The 11,530-nt window shown below is 39.9% G+C and overlaps 1 protein-coding gene across 34 annotated transcripts in view; it reads right to left on the reverse strand.

Moving 5' to 3' along the window:
* The window catches only part of WDR27 (WD repeat domain 27), a 186,012-nt gene that overhangs the window by 105,374 nt on the left and 69,108 nt on the right, over positions 1–11,530 (reverse strand). For 33 of the 34 annotated variants that reach the window (XM_045058407.1, XM_019831511.3, XM_045058398.1 and 30 more), the window contains 2 exons: positions 9,322–9,419; positions 8,240–8,342 (listed from right to left, as the gene is read on the reverse strand). In XM_045058407.1, the coding sequence (XP_044914342.1) occupies positions 8,240–8,342; positions 9,322–9,419 (201 nt within the window). Of the gene's footprint in view, positions 1–8,239; positions 8,343–9,321; positions 9,420–11,530 lie in introns of those variants that run through there. The other variant, XR_006598517.1, reaches the window with a different exon arrangement.

Raw genomic sequence — 11,530 nt, forward strand, 5'->3', positions numbered from 1 at the left:
GGCTCCAGGCTCCGAGCTGTCAGCACAGAGCCCGATGCGGGGCTCAAACTCACAGACTGTGAGATCATGACCTGAGCTGAAGTCAGACGCTCAACCGACTGAGCCACCCAGGTGCCCCTAAAACCTATTGAAATTTTTGTTGCGGAAGTGTTAAGCTTGCAAATTACCTACAAAGAACTGACTTCTTTATGAGACAGAATCTTCCCATTCAAGAAAAGTTAAGACATTGCATTTTTCAAGATTACATTTCTGGAAAAAAATAAAGTTTTCTTCATAGAGGTTTTGCAGGGTTCTTGTTAAGTTTATGCCTGAACATTTTATCCTTCTTAAGGCTCTTCTAAATGCATTCTCTTTCTTACCTATCATCTCACAGGTTTTTGTTTTTATATGTAAAAAACATTAAATTCCATATATTAATTTAAGTCCCACTATTTCTTGAATTATTTTATTGTTTATAACGACCATTAATTCCCTTGGGTTTTCCAGGGGCACCTGGATGCCTCAGTCGGTTAAGTATCCAACTTTAGCTCAGGTCATGATCTTGTGGTTTGTGACTTCGAGCCCCATGTTGGGCTCTGTGCTGTCAGCTCAGAGCCTGGAGCCTACTTTGGATTCTGTGTCTCCCTCTCTCTCCGCCCCTCCTCTCTGTCTCTCTCTCTCTCTCTCTCTCTCTCTGTCTCTGTCTCTCTCTCTCTTTCAAAAATGAAAAACCTCTCTGACCTCAGCCACAGCAATTTCTTACTTGACACATCCCAAAGGTAAGGGAATTAAAAGCAAAAATGAACTTCTGGGACCTCATAAAAATAAAAAGCTTCTGCACTGCAAAGGAAACAATCAACAAAACTAACTAAAAGGCAACTAACGGAATGGGAAAAGATATTTGCAAATGACATATCGGACAAAGGACTAGTATCCAAAATCTATAAAGAGCTCACCAAACTCCACACCTGAAAAACAAATAATCCAGTGAAGAAATGGACAGAAAACATGAATAGACACTTCTCTAAAGAAGACATCCAGATGGCCAACAGGCACATGAAAAGATGCTCAACATCACTCCTCATCAGGGAAATACAAATCAGAACCACACTAAGATATCACCTCACGCCAGTCAGAGTGGCCAAAATGAACAAATCAGAAGACTATAGATGCTGGAGAGGATGTGGAGAAACAGAACCCTCTTGCACTATTAGTGGGAATGCAAACTGGTACAGCCGCTCTGGAAAAGAGTGTGGAGTTTCCTCAAAAAATTAAAAATGGACCTACCCTATGACCCAGAAAGAGCACTACTAGGAATTCACCCAAGGGATACAGGAGTGCTGATGTATAGGGGCACTTGTACCCCAATGTTTATAGCAGCATTTTCAACAATAGCCAAATTATGAAAAGAGCCTAAATGTCCATCAACTGACGAATAGATAAAGAAATTGTGGTTTATATACACAATGGAGTACTACGTGGCAATGAGAAAGAATGAAATATGGCCTTTTGTAGCAACGTGGATGGAACTGGAGAGTGTTATGCTAAGTGAAATAAGTCATACAGAGAAGGACAGATTCCATATGTTTTCACTCCTATGTGGATCTTGAGAAACTTAACAGAAGACCATGGGGGAGGGGATGGGGGGAAAAAGTTACAGAGAGGGAGGGAGGCAAACCATAAGAGACTCTTAAAAACTGAGAATAAACTGAGGGGTAAGGGCGGGGGGCGGGGGGTGATGGGCACTAAGGAGGGCACCTGTTGGGATGAGCACTGGGTGTTGTATGGAAACCAATTTGACAATAAATTTCATATTAAAAAAAATGAATCAACATTAAAAATTTTTTTAAATAAATTCTCTTGGGTTTTTCAGATACACAATCTTATCATCTATGAATCTAGACAGTTTTAACTGTTCCTTTTCAACTATAATGTCTCTCATTATCTTGCCTAATTTTATAGGTTAATACTCCCAACATTATAAAATAGTAATGGAATCAATGGGCGTTCTTACTTTGTTCCTGATCAGAGGCTGCTTCTACTGTTTTCTCATTTGGGCAGGGATGAGTATTTTATCATTTGAAAGAAGTATTTATACATTTATCTTGTAAGGGGTGTTTTACATGAAATGAATGGGGAACTGTGTTAAAATGGCTTTTCTGTTTATATGGAGAGGACAACACAATCTCATCACATTAATTAATGGCTTCCTTGATTATTGGGCCATCCTTGATTTCCAGGAGCATAGATAAGTTATTGTGATTTTGCGGTCAGATTCTGCTTATTCTTACTCAAGATTCTTTTAATTTATATTTACAAGTAAAACGTAGTTTTCTGAAATTTTATTGAGTTATCATTAAGTTGTATTCATTTCAAAAAAATAATCTGGATGCTTTCCTTATATCTTAGAGTTATCTGAGACCACTGGATTTTAAAAAGTTTGGTAAAGTCCCTTAAGAAATCATCTGGGTCTAGTATTTTTTGTAGAAAAGCTCTTGGAATTTTTTAAAAATTTCTTCTATAAAAACTAACCCATTAATTTACTTGTCTTTTGGGGAAATTTTTGATATATTTCCTGCAACTTATCCATTTCTATATGGCTTTCATATTTATTTGCATAAACTATGAAAAGCAGTTTCTTGGTTTTGAAAAGTTCCCCTATTCCATGTTTCTTTTCCTTTTTCCTCTTCATCATTTCTTATTAATTATATATTAAGCTTTGTCTCTTTCTCAGAAATTTGGGTTAAAGTTTATTTTGTAGTTCATGTTTTTAAAAAATAAACACTTTCATTTTTTCGCTCTTCTGTCTGCTTTTATCTCTATCAATTCCTTGCTCATTTATTTTGTGGTTCCTTTTCTTGCTTTCTGGATGGATATTTAGTTCATTATTGTTCCCTTTCTTAAAACCTGCTCCACGCATTTGTTTAGTTGCATCCCAGAGACACTGACACATCATGTTGTAGATATCATTATTTTTAAGAAATCCTACAATTCCATTTTTCTTTACGTTATTAAACCACAAGTTCATTAATAGAAATTCTGTATCCATACAGAAGGAACTTTTTTTTGTATCCCATTACCAATTTATGGGTTGACTGCACTGTGGTGAGAGAATGACATTTTTGTTCTCATTTTAATTTGTTGTGCTTTTCTCTATGGTTTCATGTATGGTTAATGTTCCTACATTTGATGTGCATGTGGAAAGAAAGTACCATTCCTTGTTGGCGTGCGACTACGTCCACGCATGTCTATAAGATGATGCGTTATTGATTACGTGGTATAGGTTTTCTGTAACATTGCAGTGCTTGTGGAAGTGCTTCGATCTGTTGAGGACTAAGATGGATATGATAAAGTCCTCATTATTGGTGTCTGGCTATTTATTGTTTCATTTCTTATATGTCTGCTTTATGAATTTGCTCTTCTGCTTATTTTCATTGATGAACAGACATTGTGTTATATTTTCATTGGGAGTTTTATCCTTTGGCATTATAAAGTATCTTTGCCTCATTAATTTTGGGGGGTTAAATTATGACATATGTAATATCAAGACCATATAATCTTCTTTACTTTTATTTTCTCTTGCCTGATACACATTTGCTCGTCTTTTTTTATATATATATACTTTCTGAATCACTTGGCTTAGAACATTTCCTGTATTCAGCATAAACTCAGATTTTTCTTCTTATCTATAAGATCCAATCTAAGTGTCTTTATTTTTTTTTAATTTTTTTTTTAACATTTATTTATTTTTGAGAGAGAGTGTGAGCTGAGAAGGGACAGAGAGAGAGGGAGACACAGAATCTGAAGGAGGTTCCAGGCGCTGAGCTGTCAGCACAGAGCCTGATGCGGGGCTCAAACCCACGAACCGTGAGATCATGACCTGGGCCAAAGTCTGGCGCTCAACCGACTGAGCCACCCAGGCGCCCCTGAGTGTCTTTCTTTTAAAACTTGAGTTTATTTTACTTGAACTCACTAATATAATCAATATATTGATCTCAGTTCTGTCCAATTGTTTTATTTTTAATTATACAGTTGATCCTTGAACATAGGTTTAAACTGTGCGGGTCCACTTATACACAGACTGGTTTGATAACTACAACATTGCAAACCTATTTTCTCTTATGATCTTCTTAGTGACTTTTCTCTAGCTGACTTTATTATAAAAACACATTAAAAAAATACATTACACAACACATATAACACAGAAAACATGTGTTAAGCAACTGTTCGTGTCATGTTAAGTCTTCTGCTCAACAGTAGGTTACTGATAATTAAGTTTGGGGAGAAGCAAAAGTTGTATGTGAATTTTTGGGGGCGCCTGGGTGGCTCAGTCAGTTAAGGGTCGACTTCAGCTCACGTCATGATCTCATGGTTCAAGAGTTCAAGCCCCACATCAGGCTCTCTGCTGTCAGGGCAGAGCCGGCTTTAGATCTTCTACCTCTCTCTCTCTCTGCCCCTCCCTCTTGCACGCTCTCTCAAAAACAAATGAACATTAAAAAAAGAGTTATATATGAATTTTTAACTGTGCAGGAGGTCAGTACCCCTAACCCCCATGTTTTCAAATGGTCAGCTGTACTTATAAACAAAGAGAGCTTTCATTTTATGATTTTATTTCATGTTTGGATGTTTCCCCTGCCACTAAAAAAAACAGCTATTCAAGGTCTTCTGTGGTTCCGTATAAATTTTAGGATTATTTGTTCTAATTCTGTAAAGGAATTGTATTGAATGTGTAGATTGCTCAAAGCAATTCTGAAAACCAAAAACAACACTGGAAGCATAACCATCCCAGATTTCAAGATACACATTGAATTTTCTTGAAATTTTTGACCACCATTTTCTTTTATTCACCATATTTCTGAGTGCAGCTAGAAAATATAATAATTGAAATTAAGACTATAAAGTCACAGAAACACTGAAAATAGAAAGATGGGAAATGAAGGTGATATGAGAATATGTAAGTCTCAAGTAGACATTAAGGCTTAAAGCATTACTAGAGATGAGGGACTTTAATAATGATAACAACGCCAATTATATAGAAAATATCACAATTCTAAATCTGTATGCACCTGATAACGTACTTTCAAAATAGAAAAAGCAAAGGTAATATAACCTTAAGAAGGAAAAAAAATCCTCAATTATAATGGAAGACTTTAAAAAACTTATTATAATGGCTACAAATTATTGCTGATCATGATGCTTTTCTGATTAAAATATTCTACTAGTGCTCCAATGTCATGGAGAATACAGACCAAGTATCTTTAGTGGCATACAAGAATCTTCAAAATATGCTCCAAATTGCCTGTTGAAACTCTGTCTCCATTTCTCCCAGATGTCCCGTTTTCTATTGCATGTACGATACAAACTCTGGATATGACAGTCCTTTCTACAAAAGATGAGCACGAACCAAAGAAATTCTCACAGACAAGAGACTACACAGAAAAATGTGTTTTCTATGCAGATGAAAACTAACAATGTATTTGCAAATAAACTGACAGAAATCAAGAAAACACATAAATTTGGGATACCTGGGTGGCTCAGTCAAAAAACTGACTCCTGATTTCAGCTCAGGTCACGATCTCATGGTTCGTGGGTTCGTGCCCCGTGTCAAGTTGATAGCATAGAGCCTACTTGGAATTCTTTCTCCTCTCTCTCTCCTCCTCCCCCACTTAAGTTCTCCCGCCCTCTAAATAAACATTTAAAAAAAAAAGAAAAGAAAAGAAAACACATAAATAGTAACAGAACTGCTAAAGTAGAAACAGAAGAGCTCAGAAGTAAAATTACTAGACACAGGACTATGTTACATGAAAACTGATAAGTGTTAGGAAAGCATTAGAAAAAAATTTTCAGAAATGAAGGTCAAATTTGAATGAATGTAGTAGAAAGTAGATACTCCAGAAAGCACAATAAGGGAAAAAGAGGATATAAGGGAGAAAAATAAATACATCCATAACTGAGTAAAGAAAATCATTAAAACATTCAAAATGAAAGATACAGACATCGGGCAAAAGAGATTCAACCTACATATAATTGGAGTCCCTGAAGAAAATTTTTCAGACAATAATTGAACAGAACATTAAAATTGTAGCTTTCTCACAAATTACTTAAATCTGTATATTGAAAAGGCATCTGCGGGCTGGGGGGCGGGCTGGGGCTGGGGGCCAGCTAGGGTGCGGCCCAGGCACTCTGCTCCACATTGCTCAGTGCTCCTCCACACTGTGTACCCACAGAGGGAGGTGACAGGAAACAATCTGACACCAGGTAAGAACCTGGGGCAGGATTAACCGAAGTGGAGAGAAATCGCACATTCCTGTTGGGTCCATAAGTACCTATGGATTGTGGCAGGAAAAGTGAAACGGGTCACTGATCCTGAGAAGTCAGTGCTGATAAGTAACTTTGAAAGGAGTCAGTGGGTCCACGTGACAAATGAGGATCACAATTTTTACCGGATGAGTGTGACAACCAACAGAAACATTCTGAGTGTCACAACTGGCTATCAGTTCTCAGACAGTCAGTGTTCTACCACTTTCTGAGCCACTGAGAAGTGACTGGAAAGATGTGACTGTGAAGAATATTAAAAGCTACAGGAAGAGCTTGAGAAAAAAGAGGGTTCTCCGGCAGAAAAAGCTGAAAGCAGAAAATACCTCCATCGGAACTTTGTTTCGGCACCTGCAGCTGCCCACTGGCTACAGCAGTTCGCTCAGGAGTTCAGAGCCCCTCCCGCTCCTGATCGGCAAACCCGGCGGCAAAGCCCAGGGAAAGGGCATCTTTCTGATCCACATCCTCTCGCAGATCGAACAGTGGTCCCGAACAGCCGTGACCCTGTCCGCTGAAGAAGCTACATGACCTCTCTGTCCATCAATGACCCATTACTAATCAGCGGGAGGAGGTGTGTGTCCTGCTGAGCTGTTCCACATGTAAACTTGGACTTTGCCGCTTTTGCGCAGTAAAACACACGCCAGGTGAGTTGGAGAACACGGGTGTTCATCTCCCCAACGCTGCCCTCTGGGGACGTGGGGAGGACTACAGCCACATCCGCGGGGGAATGTGGACCACGAGTGACCTGCGGCTCTACCTGGAGGGCACCCGAGGCGAGGGCGACCCGCGAGCTGCTCAGGGAGATCCCCTGGGTCACCGTGCAGCCACTGGCCGCAGACGACACGGCACGGTGAGTCCCACGGGTGCGACACCACCGCAGACGACAGGCTGACACCCTGGCTGACCGAGGGGAACACGTCCGTCTCTCACATCCAGTACCACCGACGACCAAATCCTTAAGTACAACCTGACAGACGACACCCTCAATACTGCGTCCCTAATGCCACATTCCAGACTACACACGGAACAAGCCACGCCCAAAGGAAGTCGCCGACAGTTAGGAAATTCGTGTTGATGAAGAGCTGGGTAAGGCGGTGAGGCGGACCTAGAGCTCAGTAGTTCAGGGCCAGTCGCTGGGGCCCAACGGGGGCGACGGAGAGACCGGGGGAACCGTCCTCACAACCTGGGGGCGGGGGCCAATAAGCACAGAAGACGGCAGCCTGGACGCTGCCAAATGCTAACTACACCGGGGCCCGTTCCGGAATTCCCCTTCCCTGGAGGCTGTTTCCCTCCTAAGCCCTGCAAGCAGAGACACTTCTTCGGGAGGTGAGAGAAAATAAAAATGAAATAAGCACCTCGTTCCCTAAGATAGCAGAAGGAGTACTCCCGGTTAAATACTTTGATCCGGTATTTTATTTATTAGCGTTGTTATCTGGTGAGTCACAGAAAATACACACATGAAGATGCCTTTCACGTGGAAGGCAATTTGTACAATGATTGATAAATGAATAAAGAAATAAATGAATGAATGAATGGGGTGTAAAATAATCATGCTTCACCAAAAATACCACACGAGGGCCTTTCAAACCTCCTACATTATTGTTATTAAAATACTATCACTTATGGGGCACCCAGGTGGCTCAATCGGTTAAGCATCCAACTTGATCTCGATTCAGGTCACGATCTCACGGGACGTGAGTTCAAGCACAGAGCCTGCTTGGGATTCTCTCTCTCCCTCTCTCTCTCTGCCCCTCCCTTGTGCTCTTTCTTCCCTCTCTCAAAATAAATAAATAAACTTAAAAAAAATACTATTAAAGTCTCAAACACTGGCCGATCATTAAGCTTTTTAAAATCAATTTTTATCCTAATGTGCAACAACAAGTTTCCACAAGAATGAGTGGATCTCACGACCGAAGACCAACCAACACACCACAGCAGTACATACGTGTCTGTCCTCGGCACCAGAAGCCACGTAGCGTCCACAAGGGCTAAAAGCAATTCCACACGGGTATCCGTGGTTCGGATGTCCTTCAAAACGGCGCTCACATCTACAGGAAAAAAAATGATTTTTTAAATTTAACACAAATGAGGAAAAAGACACTGACTTGTGGCTCGTCTACACAACAATGCACAAATCAGCAGTGAGAGAGCACGCTTATGCGTGAGAATTCTTGTGTGACAAGCAGGTTATTCTAGGTCTTTAAAATATAAAAACGTTTTAAAGTCATAAATCATTTGCATCAGTGATTCAAAGACTTCTGGGAGGTGCAACATTCTATCAAGGCTGATTAAGGGCCACACCAACTGTTCACGAAGTGTGACGCACAACTGTTTACTGTAACGTGGGTCAGGGAACTAATGCTGGTTTTACTGAGAAAATGCCCAGCACTTTCTGGGGTCGCCAGGCAGCCCTGAGAAAGCCTTTGTCACCTGCACGGGGCTGGGCTCCAGGCTGCACTCTGGTGTCACACGGAGCCCCTGGTCCAGAACTTCAGTGCCTGCCCAAGATGGCCTCACAGAATGTCCCCTCCTCGTGTCGGAGGGGCTTTTGCATTGTTTTTAGCAATTACAGAGGAGAGCGAAGACTGTTAATTCTGTCCTTGTGAATCCACAGGTGTGCATATACACACACAGATACTTGCCACGTTTTGTTATACACACTATATATTTAGTGATTATGCCCCATAATACAATGGTCAAATACGTATATTTTTAGAGAACAGGAACATGCATGTATATGTTGTGGTTTATGAGCATCTGATGACCTCCCCGTGCATCTCTGACCCTCAGAGGCCACATGTCACACGCGCAGCAAATACCACACCTCTTATTTTAACATTCCAAATTTAGGTGGCCTGTTCCGTGTAGAAATCAGACTTTTCTTAGACTGGTCAGTGTGAACAGATTCACCACAACCTTGTCGCATTTGGGAAAAAGAGATCAAACTGAGTTTACAGATACTGAGGCAAAGGGCCTCGGGAGCTTTAAGAGAAGCGTCTTTCACATACCGCAGCCGCAAGGCCTCACCTCAGGGTTCTCAAGTCCCACAGCTTTATCCCATCGCCAATGGCTGCGGTGGCAAAAAGGTTATAAACCTGATATTGTTGGGTCGTGAATGACGATCCCTGTGATCGTAAGGGGAAGAAACAAGATGCGTTCTTTAAAGCCTGAATTAATAAACATTACGCTAATCCACAGTAAGAAATTAACACAAAGCTTCTTTTCTTATTTATAACAATTTCAGAATTGGGCTCCAAGAACTTCCTTGTGGATAATTACTAATGGTACATTTTGACCTTGGGAATTATTGGTGTATGATTTCCAAATGCGAAACGCCCCTGAAAGTTATAAAAGTACGATAAGAGATCCAAAGACTCTCACATTAAGACACCAAAACTTATTTTTAAAGTGCAGATCATAATCCATCTTTGGTAAATCATCCAAAAGATGCCCTTACTAAGGAATTCGAGCTTTGGAGTCAGTTGTTAATCTGCCGACCATAAAATCCTAAGACCCCCACGCAGCTGTCTGTGCACTGATGTGTATGAAATCCAGCCCAGGTCACTGGGCGGGGTCCCTCTGAGGACCCACCTCTGATCTGATCGTCACCCCTCCTCACACTCTAGCGACTTAAAATGTCTCATGGAATGGAGCGCACCCCATCCACAGAACAATTTTTGGCCTCAAACATTAAATATATTACGGTTCATAACAATTCCCCTCTCCCTTCCATGTCAAGAGTATCCAAACGATTAAGAAAAAATTAATGAAGTATACCTGAAAGCTTTTATCTTGACATATGTAGAAGTTATTCTTCAGTTACAAACAGGAAGTGAAGGTTTACATAAATCCATAAGAATAGTAAACTAATACACAGAGAGAGAGAGTCTTAACTCTGTACCAGACAGCGTTCTAAACACTGAACATTTCATCCTCTTAACAAACTTGTGAGACGTAAACTATTTTATACCACTTCAGATGACAAACACGAGACAGAGGAATCAGGAATCCACTCACGGCCATCCAGCTCCTAATCTCAGTGTGGATTAGCGGTCCACGAGCCGGCACAAGGTCACTCATAACATCCCGACAATTCAACAGACATCCAGCAACATTCAGGGATCATCTACTAAACAGTGGGCACTTTGCAAGGCACTGAGTATGAGAAGAATAAAACACAGATGTAGTTTCACAGAAAGGCAGACGGGCAGATGATTATGTATTTAAAGTACCTTACAACATTGCTAGTTTCCCGAAGCCAACCAGTAAAAAACTGAAAGCTTTCACAGGGATAAAAGGAGAGTTAAAAATGTTTTCAATCAATCCAATAGAGGCTAAGGAAGAAGAAATGAAGAAGCAAAGAAAATTCATGATAAATAGTGCAGAAGGTTTTTTTTCTTTAACGTAGAAGACAATGCACAAAATAAGATCAAATGTATGAGCAATCACAGTAATCGCAAACAGACGAAACAAGTAAACAAAAAATTCTTAGTTGGACTTCAAGAAAAACACTTAAAACACATTATTTTTAAAGGCTGAATGTGAAAGGTAGGAGAAAAACAGCATGTATTAAATAAAAGAAGGCAAGATGGATTGCGTAAGTGCTAGAAGAAATAGATGTAAGGCAAATAAGACCTAATTAAAAACAGTTTATAAATACTACAAAATATAAGAAGTCTGATGTAAGTATACCCAATAATATAGCCTGTAAATACATAAGGCTAAAATTAATAGAATTATAAGAAGAAAGTGACACGATTACAGTCAGAGAGACCAAGATCTTAACTACATTTCTCTACCAAAAAAAAAACCAAGAGTACAAAAAAATTAGTAAATCTTGAATAATTTGAATATAATTAATAATGTTGGGCCAATAGATATCTATGCAAACATGTTCCAAGGGCTTATTCGTTCCACACACACACACACACACACACACCTATAAAAACCAACCAGAGAGTCAGATTCTCAGTAAGTACAAAAATCTTACCAGACAGAAGAGACTCTGTTACATAGAGCGCGTGCTCTGAATACAACGCCATAAAATTAGAAATCAGTAACGAGAAGATTCCTGAAAACAAGCTTATATATGTGGAAATCTAAAAGCACATCTAAATAAAGCCTAGGTTAAAAAAATCATAACGGACATTAGAAAATATTTATTGCTAAATAATACCACATGCTAAAACCTGGAAACTGCAGCTTACGCAGTATCGAGGGGAAATTTGTAGGCTTA

Source organism: Felis catus, chromosome B2 (assembly GCF_018350175.1).
Source record: "Felis catus isolate Fca126 chromosome B2, F.catus_Fca126_mat1.0, whole genome shotgun sequence".
Lineage (NCBI taxonomy): Eukaryota > Metazoa > Chordata > Mammalia > Carnivora > Felidae > Felis > Felis catus.